Genomic DNA, 18,986 nt, shown 5'->3' on the forward strand with positions numbered 1-18,986 from the left:
GGGTTCACGCCATTCTCCCGCCTCAGCCTCCGAGTAGCTGGGACTACAGGCGCCCGCCACCACGCCCGGCTAGTTTTTTGTATTTTTAGTAGAGACGGGGTTTCACCATGTTAGCCAGGATGGTCTCGATCTCCTGACCTCGTGATCCACCCGCCTCGGCCTCCCAAAGTGCTGGGATTACAGGCTTGAGCCACCGCGCCCGGCCGGGAATCTTAAAAGTATCTTAAAAATACTTTCTAGTTCTCAGTGAGTTCAAATGTTGTCAGACTGATCTGTTCATTATAAAGTTTGTGTGAGAGATTTTTACTAGGGTTTATATTAAATCTGCTATTTTTATTGATGAAACAGTTCAGACATTAGAACTTAAGTTATTGAGGTAGTGGTCATAGAAAGTTGAGGCATTGCTCATCTGACCGACTTTCTCTCTAATAGCTGGAAGAAGAACTGAGACAGCAGAAAGAAGCAGCTTGCTTCAAGGCTCGTCCAAACACGGTCATCTCTCAGGAGCCCTTTGTTCCCAAAAAAGAGAAGAAATCAGTTGCTGGTAGTATTATATGTACTCTGATGGGATTGGGGCAGAATTGTCAGACTTCCCAGTGGGATGCTGGGATTCAGTGTGTCGGTACAATGCTGTGTCAACTAGAAGCATTTGACTTTAGCAGATGGTAGCTTTTCTTCCCTTAGACCCAGTTTTTTGCCTTTATTGAACCCAGCAGCTATGTTGAGTTGCAGGATGTATTAGGGCCAGATTCATTTAACATGAACCTTGGCAGAAGCAGCTGGCATTTCAACAACAATGATAGGTTTTCCCCACCCATAGAGAAACAAGTAAATGAGGGAGGGAGAGCCAGTATGGCTTTCTGGAATTCACCCTGAAGCAAATTTTAGATATAAAACATTTGATTCCTTAAACACTGGGTAGTGTGCTAGAATACTGGGATTCCACCGGGTGTGGTGGCTCATGCCTGTAGTCCTAGCACTTTGGGAGGCCCAGGCGGGAGGATCACTTGAGCCCAGGGATTTGAGACCAGCATGGGCAACATAGCAAGACCCCATCTCTTTTTCAAAAAAATCATTCCAAAAAGGGACAAAAAGAATATTGGGCTCTTTCTCCTATGTCTGCCTCAAAATCAATCACTATGTAGTTTTGTGCAAGTTACTTTATCTCTTTGCTTGTTTCCCAATTACACTAGATGATTTCCAGGGGCCCTTTGAAGTCTTAAAATTCTAAAACTTTTTGTATGTGGTTTGCTCTACCTTTCTCCCAGTGGGGCTTGTTTAGAGCACAGTCTTCTTGTTAGTGTGCATGTCTGTGCCACTTGCTCATTCCAGGGGGCGTAGGTTATGCAAGTCCTGCTTATGCACCAATATTTTTTCTGTTTCTGTACTTAGAGGGCCTTTCTGGTTCTCTAGTTCAGGAACCTTTTCAGCTGGCTACTGAGAAGAGAGCCAAGGAGCGGCAGGAGCTGGAGAAGAGAATGGCTGAGGTAGAAGCCCAGAAAGCCCAGCAGTTGGAGGAGGCCAGACAACAGGAGGAAGAGCAGAAAAAGGAGGAGCTGGCCAGGCTACGGAGAGAGCTGGTAACTGGGAGCATGAGCACTGACAAACACAGACATGCCTCTGTTTTATTTTACCTGTACCTTACCTTGTTCCAGACAGGATCTAAGGTAGCCCGCAAGGCTGTACCAAAGACAATGAGTGAAAGGGGGAACTGCACAAACTGAGGGTGGTGATGAAGTTGAGTTGTGAATGAAGCTAACGTAGGAGCTGTAATTTTGGCTCTTTTTAGGAACCAACCTGTCAGTTACAAAACTCACAGTGTTCATGAGACATAAGACAATTGTTCAAAAAATACATTTATCCCTTTGATAGTGAATTTTTAAACAGAATTTCTTCCAGAAGTTTTCATAAGGAGGACAACATGTGGTATAACCATGTACAGTGATGCCTTTCCTAGGACTGTTTTTTATTTATTTGTTTATTTTATTTATGTAACTTATAATTTCCTCTGGGGTTAAGAAGCACTGCTGAGTTTTGTAATTAGACAAGAATACATAGGGAAGGACATGGGAATTAAATGGCAACTGTATTTTTGTTTTAATACTTGGCCCAAACTCCTTGGAGTTACAGTGTTCATCGCTCCAGGTAGTCCTCCACTAACATAATTATTTAGATATTGGTTGTCCAAAAAGAAGCCTGAACTCCGCATTAAGGACGACTCTGTTAGGAGGGCAGCAAGTTGTGTTAACTGTGTTAATGAGGAAGCAGAGAGTTTTAGATGGAACTTCATACGATAAATAAAAAAAGAAAGGGTCATGGGGAGATATTGGTAAAAGGTTACTTAGTTACACTTAGATGGGAGGAGTAAATTTCAAGAGAGCTATCATATAACAAGGTGACTGTAATTAATGATATATTGTATTCTTGAAAAATGTAAAGAAAGTAGATGTTGTGTGCTCACACTACAATGTTAATTAGCATCTTGCTAATTAACATAATGCATTATCTCACATAGTAACCATTCCATAATGTATGTCTACTTAAAAATATCAGCAGTACACAATAAAAATATACAGTGTTATCTGTCAATTAAAAAGAAAGAAGGCCAGGAATAGTGGCTCACACCTGTAATCCCAGCACTTTGGGAGGCCCAGGCGGGTGGATCACTTGAGGTCAGGAGTTGGAGACCAGCCTGGCCAACATGGCGAAACTCGGACTCTACTAAAAATACAAAAATTAGCCGGGCGTGGTGGCGCGCACCTGTAATCCCAGCTCCTCGGGAGGCTGAGGCAGGAGAATTGCTTGAACCTGGGAGGTGGAGGTTGCAGTAAGCCAGTCACGCCACTGCAGTCCAGCTTGGGGGCGACAGAGCAAGACTGTCTCAAAAAAAAAAAAAAAAAAGAAAAGAAAAAAAGAAATGTGTAAGTTGTTGAGGTTTTGTCTGAAGGTGCTGTACTATGGCTGGGTGTGGCAGCTTACACCTGTAATTCTTACACTCTGGGAGGCCAAGGTGGGAGGATTGCATGAGCCCAGGAGTTCAAGAAAAGCTTGGGCAACATAGCAAGGTCCCATCTGTATTTTAAATAAATAAATAAAATGCTAGGCTAGCAGTTGAAACAGCTATTGGCATAGGTGATTATGCCCATAGGAAGGTTCCACGGACACACTATTCAGGAGACTAGCCTCTTGGCAAAATCTAGACTACCATTTGCTGAGTGAATGAGAAAATAGTATAATCCCCACTCTATATACACTCATACAATCAGCTTTTTTTTTTCTGGCCTCAACTTTGATTTTTCTTTAGCACTTGGTACCTGCCTCTTGTGTTTGTCCCCATTATAGAACTGTTTCTTGCAGCAATTCTCAACATAGTGGATGGCAACATTCTAAAGCACGATTCAGTCAATGCTGGTTAACTCTGTACTAATCTGGCTTGATTTAGGATTGATTTTAGACTACCCTAAAGGATGGATGGGACCATGCCTTCTTTAGCCACCCTTCCTGGTATGGATGTTGTGTTTTATTTTGTTTTTTTCCCCAGGATTCAGGCTTTTGATGACTATTTAGTCTGCAAACTTAAGACTGTATTCTGGGAAATTCTTAGCTTGTAACTTCTCTGCTATACTTGAGTACAGCCCTATTATACCCTAGTAGATCACATAGGACATAGGTTTGACATTCTGTAGTGAAAGCTGAGGGACTTGAGGAGACTGCATGGCCTGAAGGAAAGCTGGGGAACCCTATGGAGACCCGAATAGAAACTGGGCTCCAGAGCACCTGCACTTTTCCGTCATACTGTGCTGCCCCCCAGGCCCCACTCCCCACACCTTAAACTAGTGACTGGTATCTATACAGCTCTACAACATTTTCTCAAAAAGAAAAAAATAAAAGCAATTGTAAGAATAGTTCTCTGACATCCCTCTCACTGGTAACTTTATTTAAACTTTATTTTCCTTACTTTGCAGGTGCATAAGGCAAATCCAATACGCAAGTACCAGGGTCTGGAGATAAAGTCAAGTGACCAGCCTCTGACTGTGCCTGTATCTCCCAAATTCTCCACTCGATTCCACTGCTGAACTCAGCTGTGAGCTGCGGACACCGCCTGACAATGGGACCTGCTCTTAATATCAAACCTGAGACCATCTTGCTTTGTTACTGGGCATGGAGAGAACGCATTTCTCCAGACTTTTAGCTACCCATGCCTGAGAAAGCATACTTGACAACTGTGGACTCCAGTTTTGTTGAGAATTGTTTTCTTTTTCATTACTAAGGCTAATGAGACATAACGCATGTATGTCTCGATTAGACTCCATGTAGTTACTTCCTGTAAACTTATCAGCTGGCCCTTTATATGGGTCTTCACTCTGATTAGAATTTAGTCTCTGTGTCAGCACAGTGTAATCCCTATTGCTATTGTCCCTTACCATTCTCCCCCTCCCCCCACTTTTTTTTTTTTTTTTTTAAATTTTAACCAGAAAATAAAGATAGTTAAATCCTAAGATAGGGATTAAGTCATGGTTTAGATGAGGAACAATCAATATATCAGATTCTGTCCTCTTCCGTGCATACAGTGAATTTATAGTTAAGGATCCCTTTGCTGTGAGGGTAGAAAACCTCACCAGCTGCACCAGTGAGGAAGAAGACTGCGTGGACTCATGGGGAGCCTCACAGCAGCCATGCAGCAGGCTCTGGGTGGGGCTGCCGTTAAGGCATGTTCTCTCCTTATTGGTGCTGATAAGAACAGGGAACCAGTACAGTGTGCATTTTAAGACCTAGCCTGGAATAAATGTTTTGTCTTCCCTCCCTGATTGTGTTATTTGATGTTTTTAAATCTGCTGAGCCCCTTTGGAGGTCACATCTTATTTGGGAAATGGGTAGTTTGAGAGGTGGGTCCAGGAACTTTTTTAAAAAGCACAGGCTATGTCCTTAAAGGAAAGTGCTTTGTAGTTTTTTTCTGTCTTATGTCAGAATATCTCTATATTCTGTTAACTCTCTCTCAGTAACCACTTAATCATGTATGTTATGCCTTCACACAGACTGTACCTTCTTTTTTTTTTTTTTTTTTTTTTTTTGAGACGGAGTGTCGCTCTGTCGCCCAGGCTGGAGTGCAGTGGCCGGATCTCAGCTCACTGCAAGCTCCGCCTCTCGGGTTCACGCCATTCTCCGGCCTCAGCCTCCCAAGTAGCTGGGACTACAGGCGCCCGCCACCTCGCCCGGCTAGTTTTTTGTATTTCTTAATAGAGACGGGGTTTCACCGTGTTAGCCAGGATGGTCTCGATCTCCTGACCTCGTGATCCGCCCGTCTCGGCCTCCCAAAGTGCTGGGATTACAGGCTTGAGCCACCGCGCCCGGCCTCAGACTGTACCTTCTTACCTAAAGACTCAGCTCAAGTTAAATTTTTTTTTTTTTTTTTTGAGATGGAGTCTCGCTCTGTCTCCCAGGCTGGAGTGCAGTGGTGCGATCTCTGCTCACTGCAGCCTGCCGCCTCCCAGGTTCAAACGATTCTCCTGCCTCAGCCTCCAGGCGTGTGCCACCATGCCCAGCTAATGTTTCTATTTTCAGTAGAGACAGGGCTTCACCATGTTGACTAGGCTGGTCTCCAACTCCCGACCTCAAGTGATCCACCCACCTTGGCCTCCCAAAGTGCTGGGATTACAGGTGTGAGCCACCATGCCCAGCCTAAGTTAAATCTTTTTCAGAAATCTTTCCTTGACCCTCTGACTTCCTCAGGTAAAGATGTTCACTTCCTTCTTTGTGACTCCCAAATGTTTCTTGCATACATCTCGAGTAGAGCAAGTTATACTATATCTGAGTTACTTGAACTTGTTCACAAATTAGTAGAGATACAGATACGTAAGTTTTTGAAGAATTGCCATAGCCATCTCTATGTTTCTTGTGGCTGACACAGAATTGGCTTAGGTCCCTGTTAAACAATATATTTTCTTTTAGAATTCACATCATTTTTGAGTATCAATTCTGTCATTCATCGTGTGTGCTAGGAGATACAAAAGCATCTGGGTTCTGCCTAGGCTAGTCCTAGGTACCAAATATGACCTGAAACTTATTTTCTATTCATTTTTTTATTCAGTGAGCATTTATGAATCTCTTATATACAAGTCGTTGTAGTCCCAGCATTAGTTGACAAAGCAAGATGATGTTTCTCACAGTATGATTTGCAGATCCTGGTCCTCCTGAACCCCCATAAACTGATGTGTGAAGAGTGGAGAATGAAGGGGTGTTCTGGAACCAATTCTCCACGGATACTGAGGGATGATTGTGTATACCTTGGCACTGTTCTGGTCTCTGGGAGTAAGGCAATGAACAAAAAAAAAAAGAAGACCTTGCCTTCATGGAGCTCACGTTTTAGTAGGCGAGATAGACAATAAGCAAATAATTTAAGCTCTTGTGTCAGGTGACAGATGTGCTGAATGCTATGTGAATAAATGGATTGGGAGTCAGGGGCATGTGAAATTGTAATTGGGAAGGTGAAGAGGATCTCTGCTGTTGTCCAGGTGAGAGCTGACAGTGACTTGGGTTAGAGTGATAGCAGTGGCAGAGAGGAGAAGTGGTTGGGTCCTGAATGTGTTTTAAAGTTGTAACTAACAAGACTTCCTAACAGATGGGATTTGGAGAGTGAAAGAAAGGTGGGCACCCAGGTGTCAGCCCCAAACAGAGACAGGGTCCATTCCTCATACTGTGAGAAATCCAGTTCTACCCTAGTCCTTTTATTTCTTGTGGGTTCATAGCAGCATTCATTTTTTTTCTGGTTACCTCTTGTTTTGTTTTTTCCACTTCTGCTCATCTCTTGATCTCTGTTCTATGTAGATTTTCTGTCTACTGGTATCAGCATTTCTCCTCTATCACTATCATTCATGTATTTCCATCTGGAATCATTTTTTTCATATATCTTGTCTGGTTTTGTTTCTTGTTGTTTCAGGCAGGGGAATAAATCTGGCCCTCAGATTGAGGGTTTTGAGAGTGTTACTGAGAATTATGGATGTGAGGGATCATTCCGCCCCATTTGCCCCATTCTGGATAATCCCCTGTGCAAACTCATGTCAGTGGTAATAAGTGACAGTCTGTTAGAGGCCACAAAGAGGAGTTACATTACTTTAGAGAAAGTATCTTAACATTGAGACGTCAGCATTCAGTGCCTCTTGCTTCCCAGAATTTCTGTTTCCCAGGGGCAATCTGTTTCTCTACCACATGGTCTCTTACTTAGTACTGAGCCCTCTTTTTCTGGACCACCTCACATCACCTTCATTTTTCTAGCACACTCCCATTTTTCCCAGAAACTCAAACCTTCTGCTTGCATTTTACAGAAAAATTACTTTTTTAATCCCTTCAGGCCATGTGCTAATAGGAGCATCATCTTTCTACACTCATAGGTCACTCAGGAATTTTCCTAAATAAGGAACATGTCTTGAGATACGAATTTACTGAATTTTAAGAATTTGGCTGCTACTCTTTGCTTGACTTTTTTTTTTTTGGAGATCTCGCTGTCACCCAGGCTGGAATACAGTGGCGTGATCTCGGCTCACCGTAACCTCCGCCTCCTGGGTTCAAACGATTCTCCTGCCTCAGCCTCCCGAGTAGCTGGGATTATAGGCATGCACCTGGCTAATTTTGTGTTTTTAGTAGAGATGGGGTTTCTCCATGTTGGTCAGGCTGGTCTTGAACTCCCGACCTCAGGTGATCTGCCCGCCTCGGCCTCCCAAAGTGCAGTGCTTACAGGCATGAGCCGCCGCGCCCGGCAATAATTCTTATACTAATTAATAGATGTATAAGATTACTGCTCACTCTTTGGTTGATTGTTTTGTCCTGTGTAATTGCTTGGTTACCAGTTTGATTGTTTTATTCCTTACCAGGTCTTTTCTGTAGAGTCTTGTCCCTGGGAAGTGGAACCAGCATGGTAGACAGACCGTGGTTGCAGTTGCTCCAGCGTTTTAACAGAGATGAGACCTGGACATGAATAATCGTAACACAAGATGGGATGTGATTCAGTAATATGAGACAGAGTGCTGTGGGAGTTTAGGGATTGTTTTTGAAAGTGAGGTTGCAGTTTGTAAAGATTTTTTTCTTTTTTTTTTAAAGTAAAATTTGCAAAAGTAGTACTGCCTTTTGGAAACAAGTAAAATGCTACTAACTGTGTGAAATAAAACATGAAAGTCTCCTTCCTTCCCCTACTCCCACGTCCCAGTGTAACCCATGGTTCACAATAGGATTTTTCCAGAACGTTTTCTATGAGCACACACATTTATAGAGTATTTTTAAAATAAATAAGATAGTAGCATTCTGCATTTTTTAAAATTTTAATTTGTTCTTTAAAAGATTATACATTCACATGGTTCTGAATTGAAAAGATACAAACATAAAGTATTCCTCCTACCTTTTCCTCCCAACTGCTCAGCTCCCCTCCCCAGAGGTAGTGCTGCCAGCTTCTTAAGTTCCCTTGCAGAGATGGTTTCCTCCTATACATACTCCTACCTACCCTTCTCCTCTTATTTTTTTACACAGATAGCTTCATACTTTACACTCTGTACTTCGGTTTTTTCATGCGTGTTGTGCATTTAAAAGATGTAGTTCAGGTGCTACCTCAGGCATGTCCTGGCTTCCTTCCTGACTGAAGTATGAAGCCTCTTATGACAATGCAGACCTCTGCATGATGTCCTGGGTTTGTGACCTGAGGTCCCAAGGACTAGAGGGCAAGACAGCAGCACCTGGTCCTCATCTCCTCCTGGCTTAATTGAGCTTTGGGGGCTTGCGTATTGTCTTGAGTGTTTGGTTGAACCTGTGTATCCTGTTGGATCAATCTTGATACTGCTTCCTTTTCAGTTCTCTCGATGAAGGCCGTCTTACTGAATCTTGTCTGCTGGGGAAGTTCCTCGTTGCTGAGAGTAGCAGTTAAAAAAGCTGTTAGCCACGTGGCTGGGCTCCTATTTCTGCACAGGCAGGCTGAGTTACAGCTTGGTGGTGTGGATCCAGGTAGGAATTGGTCAACATTCTGAATCCTGAGCTGCCATCTGCCTTGTAGCCTGCTGGGATGCTCAGTTTAGACAACATATAAAGTTTCCTGGATACGGGACAAACCCAGGCCTATGGAAAGAGCAGGAAGGTTAAAGTGTGTGGTACTTTGGGCAATGACGAAGGCGTAACCAGGGAGCTGACATGTTTGCTCCAAAGCCAAGAATTCCAGGACAATTTGTTATCCAGCTGAAGCCAGTGTAGTTGCTACAAAAAAGCCTGGGGACAAAAACATGCTTTTTACTTGTTTCCCTGTCTTCTTGCACACCTACTCTGTTTTCTAATGCTGTAGTAAAGGTTGCTGACATTGGAAATGTCTGATGATTTTTGCTATTCTCCTTGTAAATGAAGAAGAATTGGGCTCAGGCCAAACCATGGCTCTTATGTGTTGAAAGTATCAGCTTCCTGAAACAGCTTCACAAATGCTGACATTTCACTCAGACCAGGAGGGTCAAGGGAAAGGCTTAAGCAAATACTAGGTTTTATCATGAAAGAATGATTTCAACAGACTAAACCTGGTCTGATGGCATCAAATGCCCTTCCCCCACCTTTTTTTTGGGCGGGGCACCGTGGCTCACACTTGTAATCCCAGCACTTTGGGAGGCCTAGGGTGAGGTCAGGAGTTCGAGACCAGCCTGACCAACATGGTAAAACCCTGTCTCTACTAAAAATACAAAAATTAGCTGGGTGTGGTGGCATGCACCTATAATCCCAGCTACTCAGGAGGCTGAAGCAGGATAATCGCTTGAACGTGGGAGATGGAGGTTGCCATTCCACACTCCAGCCTGGGCAACAAGAGCGAAACTCCTTCTCAAAAAAAAAAAAAAAAAAAAGCTTTATTGGTCAAAGAGGAAATAGAAACCTGGGCTGTCAGATCTGAAGAGACCAATTTAGCGTGGGACTGGTGTCCCAGAACATTGCAGGTGTGTGAATGTGTGAAGAATTGCATCCAAGTGCTATTGCCTCGCTTGTTTGGGCACTGATGGTCTCAGGTGTTCTTTCAGGAGCAAGGGTGGGAGAAATTTCCAGTGGGTCAAGATACTAGTGAGTGGTAGTAACTTGTAATGTGAAAAGCAGTTTGGGGCGGCCTTATTTAAGCTTGCTTAGTGGTAAAGAGAGAGGAGAAGGCTTTAGCCTTGCACTGACACACCTCTATCACCATACTCAGGGACACTCTGTCACACAGATGAGTGGGGTTTTTTTTCCTTGTGTAAAACTTTGTCTGGTTTTATACATAGTAGAGCTTCTCTCTCTCTCTCTCTTTCTCTCTCTCTCTCTCTCTCTCTATATATATATATATATATATATATATATATGGTATTCTTTTTCTTTTTCTTTCTTTTTTTTTTTTTTTGAGACAGTGTTTCCCTCTGTCGTCCAGGCTGGAGTGCAGTGGCATGATCTCAGCTCACTGCAAACTCCGCCTTCCGGGTTCAAGTGATTCTCCTGCCTCAGCCTCCTGAGTAGCTGAGATTACAGGCACACGCCACCACTTCTGGCTAATCTTTGTATTTTTAGTAGAGACGAGATTTCACCATGTTGGTCAGGCTGGTCTTGAACTCCTGACATTGTGATCCACCCACCTCGGCCTCCCAAAGTGCTGGGATTACAGGCGTGAGCCACTGTGCCCCACTGGTATTATTTTTCATTTAGCATAATAGTAACTCATTTTTCCTATATTATTGCATACTTTGTAAATACCAATTTTAACAGCAGGATGCTATTCCATTGTTCTGAATTTGCTTCTCCACATTGAAAGTGCTTGTTTTGCAAAGGATTTTTCTTAGCTCTATTTACAGGACAGAATTGTCTGTATTTGCTTCCCCCTAACACATCATGTTTGTCTCTAAACTTTATTATTATTATTGTTTACTAGTCATCTTTTATTTGGAGGTTTATTTTCATTTGGGTATAAAAGATTCAGCAATGATCACATTCCTCATGGAGGGGTTCTGGGCCAAGGAGGTCATGGTTAGGAGTGAGGAGTGTGCTCTCCACACTGGCCCCTCCTCAGTGGTACTTATGTTTGAGCTCCTTATAAGAAAGGCAGTGGCCAAAAGGCATATAAGCTGCCAGCACCATGGAAACCCTGGCGACACTCCCCTTTTTCATGTTGTCATGCTTGTATTTAATAGTATCTGTGGTAACCTCTTTGAAATGCTTCAACAATGCCTTTGGTGGTAAAATCAGTATCCAGCTTGGCAGCTCCCCTAATTTGACATCCATGAGTTTCTTCTTCACTGGTATGACTGATGCCATTGTGGAGTCCTGGTGTCTGCTGTCTCTAAACTTTAAATGATTGCTCTCAAACCACTTACCAGTCTATGTTTATAATTAAAATATAAGCTCGAAAGCGAATAGAAGCCCTTCCCAAAAGCATAGTTATGACATTACCCTGGCTTGCACATTTGCTGAATGGAAAGCTCTTTTTGGCTGATGTGATGTCAATGTTACTGACACCCATGTCCAGAGATGACGTTCATTGGCATTTAGTAAAGCCTTTCTGGAGATAATTCTAGTTATGTTCTTTAAAGTCTTGGGATGCCACATTTTCAAGTAGATTTGTTGTCTCTACTTTAGATCAGATTTGAAAGGAGAAAGCTTTTGGTCTTTCTTAACTCTACCGGGAGGTTTCTGTGTGGTGGCTCATGCCTGTAATCCCAGCACTTTGGGAGGCCGAGGCAGGTGGATCACAAAGTCAGGAGTTTGAGACCAGCCTGACTAACATGGTGAAACCCCTTCTGTACTAAAAATACAAAAATTAGCCAGGCATGGTGACAGGCGCCTGTAGTCCCAGCTACTCAGGAGGCTGCGGCAGGAGAATCGCTTGAACCTGGGAGGCGGAGGTTGCAGTGAGCCGAGATCATGCCACTGCACTCCAGCCTGGGCGACAGAGCAAGACTCCGTCTAGAAAAGCAAAGCAAAGCAAACAAAACAAAACAAAACAAAGACTCTACCTGGAGCTGTGATGTGTCTTTTGGGAGGAAGGGTGGAATTATAATCTCACTCCGGTTAGTGAAATGATGGGTGACCTTTAACAAGTTATTCCTCTTTTGGGGGCTTCAATTCCCACATCTGTCGAATAAGATTGAGTTGGAACAATTAATAAGGCTCCTTTCAGCTTAAATATTTTTAGATTTTTTTCTAGGCAGGTTTTTAAGCCAAACCAGCCCTACTTTTGTATTTATATGTCTTCTATAGCCAGTTGTTCAATCCCTGCAAGACAGCAAGCTCCCCTGTCCCTGGGTTTCCATGTGAACAAAGTGTGTTGGAGACCAGTGTTCTATCTTGTTGAGGATTTTCCAAGGGTTGTTCTGGAAATGGAAATCTAGCCCAGATCACTCCAGGGGACTAATCCCTGAATAATGTTGTCCCTTGACACGCACACATATTTTCTGATGTTTTTCTTGACCTTGGAACTGGTTAAAGACTGCACAGAATGTTCAATGAATTCTTGCAGGCTGCCACAAAGAAGTCCTTCCTATCCAATATATGATTTCCCCCCCAAGATTGAGATTATTTTGGAACTGATCCTTCTATTGTTGGAGGCAGTTTAAGAATGTCACCATAAAACAGACTTCACCTTGTTCCTTTTCTGTTCTCTCCATTGCGATTCAGGTTTTACGTGTTCATGGTCAAGGAGACCTGGGTTATTTTTGGATAACTGGCACGGGGTTCAAGAGAAATACAGAATTATTTCATGGAATAAACCCTAGATTGGGAACTGGGAGAACTGCTCTTGCTTTCTGACATGTTGTTTATATTCTCTGGGTCTCAGTCTCCTCGTAAAAGTTAGAATGATATTGCTAGAAAGGACCCTTCCTCCAGCGCAGTGGAGGGAGATTTCTCTCCTGCTTTAACGTGCCCCAAAGGCACTCTGGGCAGCAATGGTGACTGTTACCCACCCAGCTAGCCAGTGTGACTCAGTGTGGCCATGCTTGAGTCACATATTCAGTGTTTTCAGTGGCTGTGTAACCAGGGATTACCAGAAGCCTTTGCTGTTTACCCACAGCTAACAACCTGACAGGATAGGGTCAGCAGCTTCTAGTTAACAGCTGGCCAAAAGAAGCAGGGAGACGTCTCTGCAGGGGAGGAGGTTCGTGGGAGTTTGTGCAAGCAAGAGAGCCTTTTTCTCTCTCGTGGTAGTTTGTTACTGCAGCAATAGAAAACGAATGTGGGAAGCAACACACAGCACGCGTTCACTCAGGAGCTGGGAGGGGTTGCCAGTGTGCCTCCCCTTCACGAAATCGCTTCACTTTTTTTTTTGAGATAGAGCCTCGTTCTGTTGCCCAGGCTGGAGTGCAGTGGCATCATCCCGGCTCACTGCAACCTCCACCTCTCCGATTCAAGCAATTCTCCTGCCTCAGCTTCCTGAGTAGCTGGGATTACAGGCTCCCACCACCACACCCGGCTCATTTTTTTTTTTTTGTATTTTTAGTAGAGACGGGGTTTCACCATGTCGGCCAGGCTGGTCTTGAACTCCCAAAGTGCTGGGATTACAGGCATGAGCCACGCGCCAGGCCAGAGCTTCACTTTTTGTGCATCTCTCTCTCCTTGGAACATTTGCTGTACTGATGACTGGGTCTCAGTGTTCTGTGTTTCCCCACACATACCACAACAGTACTCTTGTGAGCTACTCAGAGGCCTAAGCTTCTTGGCCTGTGGGACTTTTATTCTCTAAGACAGTGGTCCTCAGAGTGTGGTGTGTGGCCCAGCAGCAGCAGCATCAGGGACTAGAAATGCAAATTCTCTATTCCCACACTGGACCTACTGAGTCAGGCACACTGAGGGTGGGGCCCAGCAATGTATATTTTAACAAGCGCTCCAGGGGACAGTGATGCATGCCTAAGTGTGAGGACCACTGTGCCAGGAGAGGGACCTGGAAATCCTGACAGACAACAGGTCTAACGCAGGTACCCATGGGCCAGGGAGCCAGCAGCCACTCTCTCCTGTGACCTTAGTGCCCAGCCAATCAAGAGCCTGTCTCAGGCTGAGAACACCTTCCTCCCTTCCACAGCCCCTTGGGGGGGGGGTCACCTTTGTACAGTCTGACTGAGTTAGACACGGGAGGGAGAGCTGCTGAGCTTGTTGAGTGGATGTTTATCTCCTTAGCCAAGACTCCATTCCCAGAATGAAGACGGAGGGAAGAATGCTTTTCCATATGTTCTTCCAACAAGTCATATGATAGATGAGGAAACCAAGGCTCACAGTTTAAGTTACTCATCCAAAGTCACACTGCTAATAAATGGCAGGGTCAGAATTTGGACCCAGGTCCATCTGCCCTCAGGTGTCCTTTCTACCACAGCAACTTGCATCCCTTGACCAGAGCCAGCTCCAGGAGGATAGGGTCTGGCTCTTTCTGGATTTGAACTGGAGCCCTCACTGAACTCTTGACCTTGCTGTGGGAACCTCCAGCTAAGCTTCTCAGACACTGGGAGGCAGGTCCTCTCCTCGCTTTCACCCTGTCAGCAGAGCGGGCATCTCGGACCGTGCTGGATCCTGTCAGGGATGTGGCACAGCTGCCAGTCAGTTAAGTCACAAGCCTCAGCAGGCCTGAATGATAGCCAAGGTGGTCATTATGCCAAGTGGACTGCAGCCAGGAGGTGCCTTGCCCAGCCCACCCCTCATCCTTTATTTGGAGGCCCCTCACCATCTCAGGCAGGGTCTTCTTCCCCCAGCAGCTGCTCAGAGCTTGCCATGCACCCCCTGATTCTTATGGTAGCCCAGTTTAGCAAACGGACCTGAAGTTTTATAAATAGCGCAATGGCAGGCTGGGAAGCTGTCCTGTGCAAGAGGACAGAACATGCATGCTCTGCTTCTCGAGCCATTTCCCGGGATCGGGTGATGGGAGCAACTTCTAGTGCAGATAAAGTCGAACTACTCTTATCTTCTGGGTCTATGCTTCACACTTGGTCTTGCTTCTACTCTTTGGTATGTCTGTGGTTTCCCCCCCACTGCCTCTGCCTTTATGTGGTGGTGCTTCCAAGTCTGCTCCTGGGATGTTTCCTGTTCTTGGAACAGCTGCACCAGCCTGGGGTACCCTCCTGCTACTTGATCCTATAGGGAGGTGTCCAGTGGCTGTGGGCAATTTTCAGATGACCTTGTTCCCCTGACGTCATTAGATCACTATTTTTGGCTTTGCTGTTTATGCTGCAGAAGTTGGGCTGGGATGGGAGAGGAGGCATGAAGGAGGGGCTGCTCTTGGTCTCCCATTGTTCCAGGGTCCTAACAAGTAGGTGCATTTATTCTTCAACATTTACAGAGCACCTACTGAATGTCAGGCCCTAGGGCAACCAAACTGATTCTTCACTCACTTGTACATTTATTTTTCAATGGGCATTGCTTTGTGGTACGGAGTAGTAATTAAATGTGAGGGCTCTGGAGCGAGACAGTTTGGGTTTAAATTCCAGCCGGCCATTTACTACCTCTGAAACTCCTCTGTGCCTCAGTTTCCTTTTGGAAATGGGAGTGATTATAGTATCTGCCTCATTAGGTTGCTCTGAAGATTAAAAGAGTTAATATTTCTTTTTTTTTTTTTTTTTTTTTTTTGAGACGGAGTCTCGCTCTGTCGCCCAGGCTGGAGTGCAGTGGCGCGATCTCGGCTCACTGCAAGCTCCGCCTCCCGGGTTCACACCATTCTCCTGCCTCAGCCTCCCGAGTAGCTGGGACTACAGGCGCCCACAACCGCGCCCGGCTAAAAATACAAAATAATTTTTTGTATTTTTAGTAGAGACGGGGTTTCACCGTGGTCTCAATCTCCTGACCTTGTGATCTGCCCGCCTCGGCCTCCCAAAGTGCTGGGATTACAGGCGTGAGCCACCGCGCCTGGCCAAGAGTTAATATTTCTGTCTGACACATTGTAAATACACAATGAATGTTAGTGGCTATTACTACTAACCACAACAGTACCATGTATCGTACTAGGTACTTGGGATACAAAATCGAATGTGATGTAGTCTGCATCTGGTTTGCACTGGCATCTGGACTCCAAGGGTCTCAGATATTGGGATGAGGTACCCGGTCAGCACCAGTCAGAAAGAATACCTGCTGTGTGTACTACTATTTCCTACCTTATGATGGAGGGCATTCAAGGGAAACAGAAATGGAAGTTTCTGGCTGGGCGCGGTGGCTCACGCCTATAATCCTAGCACTTTGGGATTATAGGGAGGCCAAGGAGGGTGGATGAAGTCAGGAGTTCGAGAGCAGCCTGACCAAAATGATGAAATCCTGTTTCTACTAAAAATGCAAAAAATTAGCTGAACATGGTAGTGTACACCTGTAATCTCAGCTACTCAGGAGGTTGAGGCAGAAGAATCACTTGAACCCAGGAGGCAGAGGTTGCAGTGAGCAGATATTGCGCCACTGTACTCCAGCCTTGGTGAAAGACCGAGACTTTGGCTCAAAAAAACAGAAACAAAAAAGAAAATGAAGTTCCTGTCCTAGGAAAGCCTCAGAGCAATGGCTCTTCATCCTGCCACACATCAGAATCTTTTGGGGAGATTTTAAAAAATACCAACATTCTGGGCTCCACTCCAAATGTTCTGATTTAATTGGTCTGAGCTCAGAAGGGGCTCAGACTTCGAGAGTGGTAGACACTCTCTAGGTGTTTTCAGTGTGCATCAGGGTTGAGAAGTGTGGCCCCAGGTTATAGGCATATGAATCTTGGAAGCTGTCCATTGACTGCACCAGGGTGACTGTCAGGACAGTGCCTCAAAGCTGTTTCTTCTTCCAAGGCTCTCAGGATGCTTTCTAGAGAGCTGGCTCTCTGACCTGGCAGTTCTTGAACTTGGATGTGCATGAAAAATCACCTGAAATGCTGGTTTATAGACATTTCTGGGGCCTAATTCCAAGGAGGCTTCATTTTTTATTTTATTTTATTTTTATTTTTGAGACTGAGTCTCGCTCTATTGCCCAGGCTGAAGTACAGTGGTGCAATCTCAGCTCACTGCAACCTCTGCCTCCTGGGTTCAAGCGATTCTCATGCCTCAGCCTCCCGAGTAGCTGGGATTATAGGTGCCCACCACCATGCCCGGCTAATTTTTATATTTTTCATAGAGATGGCATTTCATCAGGTTGGCCAGGCTGGTCTTGAACTCCTAACCTCAAGTGATCCGCCTGCCTTGTCCTCCCAAAGTGCTGAGATTACAGGCGTGAGCCACTTCGCCCATCCAGGAGGCTTCATTTTAAGCCAACTGTGGGGCTTAGGCACTGAGAAAACCCTGCAGTAGCTGAATTGCGAGTTCTCTGAGGCCCTGAGCCAAGAAGTCCTTCTATGGTGTTTTATAGCTCTTACCATTTTCTCTGTGAAGAAATCTGTGTCCACATTGATATATTTGGAATTATTGATCTGATTAAGAGTTACAAGAGTCATTTCCAAAAAAATTGGAAAATCTAGATGAATAAAGAATAAAAATAATCTCTCTTCGTACGCCTGTTAATATGTCCGTTTATATCCCTCCAGACATCTTCTTTGTAAATATTTTGAACGAAAAGGATCCCACTCCATGGCTGATTTTTATTTAATTAATTTATTTATTGAGACAGGGTCCCACCCTGTCACCCAGGCCATAGTGCAGTGACACAATCATGGCTCACTGCAGCTTCAAGCTCCTGGAGTCAAGCAATCCTTCTACATCAGCCTCCTGAGTAGCTGGGACCACAGGTGTGCACTGCCATGCCTGGAGAATTTTTAAATTTTTTTGCAGAGATGGGGTCTTACTATGTTGGCCAAGGCTGGTCTTGAATTCCTGGGCTCAAGTTATCCTCCGGCCTCGGCCTCTTAACATGCTAGGTTACAGGCATAGTTGATTTTTATAGTCTTTTTTCACCTAAAATGTAACATGCCATGATTCTATAGCTCTCCCCCAATTTCATCTCTCTGTCCCCAGAGTGACCAGTTTAGTCCTTGTCACAGTAGAGCCTCCAGTAAATAATCTTAGCAATAAGATTCTACAATTGTGGGATGGAACAGTGTGTCAATTGCGTTTTCAGAGAAATCTATATCCAGTTCGCACACAGAATGCCCACAGATCTCTGCTTACTAGCTTGGCTGGAAGGACAAGGTTTGCTATAAGGACAGCGACCTTACCTAGGGCTTTTCCAGAGACCTGAGAGGTCCTGCCAAGGCCCTGGGCTCAGGGGTCCAAGGTGGGAGAGGGCAAGAGAAAACAACGTGCTAATGCAGTCTTGAGTGGCTCTCAAATGGGAGCAGAGGGAAGGCTGTGAGGGGAATTGGCTGCTCTCTTTGGAGTCAGAAAGGTTATTGCTCAACTCTTTGGATTTTCCATCACAGCTGAGCAGGGAGAGGGTCAGACTGGGCATGTCTTCTCTGAACAGGTCCTTTTAAAGCCTCTTGGCTGGACTGATTTCCTCTCCAGAGCCAAGGAAGCAGCGCTAGGGTGGTGTTAACCCCTTCACTCCCAACACATTCTTCCAGAGCTAGGTGAGCCTAGAAGCCTAGGCTCCTGGAAGGCAGAGCTACGCAGGGCAAGAGGCCTAAGGAGCCGTGAACTCTGGCTGGAGAAACCTTCCCTCTGGCCTTGTTAAATCCAACAGGCATAATTGCATCCTGCTGACCTTAATTCCCCTGGCGGGTTTAATTGGTCTTGGCATTGCCCCACTTCCTGTCTTGCCCATGTAGAGGCAGAGAGGGTGTCTGCACAGCTGGTGCAGGGTGGGGAAGCCCCTTCTTAAGGGTAGGCAGGGGCTCTGGCAGCCCCTAGGTGGTGGAGGAAGTTTCCCCATGCCCCACCCCTGTGCCTCCAAGGGAGTGCTGAGAAACTTGGGGACTCCCAGGGAGCAGCTGGTTGGAGCAGGCAATTCCGTAGATTCGGAACCAGGCCAGACTCTCATCCCAGTGGGAGGCACTGCAGGGGAGCTGGCGGGAACAGTTGAACCCTCTACCTGGGGTGTCCACAACATTATCAGGCCCCCACAGTGCTGTAGGTCCTGTGCCATTGGGC

At 45.2% G+C, this 18,986-nt stretch overlaps 1 protein-coding gene across 20 annotated transcripts in view; it reads left to right on the forward strand.

Annotated features, from left to right (window-relative positions):
• TPX2 (TPX2 microtubule nucleation factor) overlaps nucleotides 1–4,803 on the forward strand; it is a 61,565-nt gene extending 56,762 nt beyond the window's left edge. For 17 of the 20 annotated variants that reach the window (XM_065522949.2, XM_045362710.3, XM_005568639.5 and 14 more), the window contains 3 exons: nucleotides 433–544; nucleotides 1,393–1,580; nucleotides 3,966–4,803. In XM_065522949.2, coding sequence (XP_065379021.1) covers nucleotides 433–544; nucleotides 1,393–1,580; nucleotides 3,966–4,076 — 411 coding nt within the window. In that variant the 3' untranslated portion in view covers nucleotides 4,077–4,803. The remainder of the gene's footprint in view (nucleotides 1–432; nucleotides 545–1,392; nucleotides 1,581–3,965) is intronic. The other 3 variants (XM_015457895.4, XM_074004983.1, XM_074004981.1) reach the window with 1 other exon arrangement.
• Nucleotides 4,804–18,986: the final 14,183 nt, after the last annotated feature.

This window comes from Macaca fascicularis, chromosome 10 (assembly GCF_037993035.2).
Source record: "Macaca fascicularis isolate 582-1 chromosome 10, T2T-MFA8v1.1".
NCBI classification, from domain to species: Eukaryota; Metazoa; Chordata; class Mammalia; order Primates; family Cercopithecidae; genus Macaca; species Macaca fascicularis.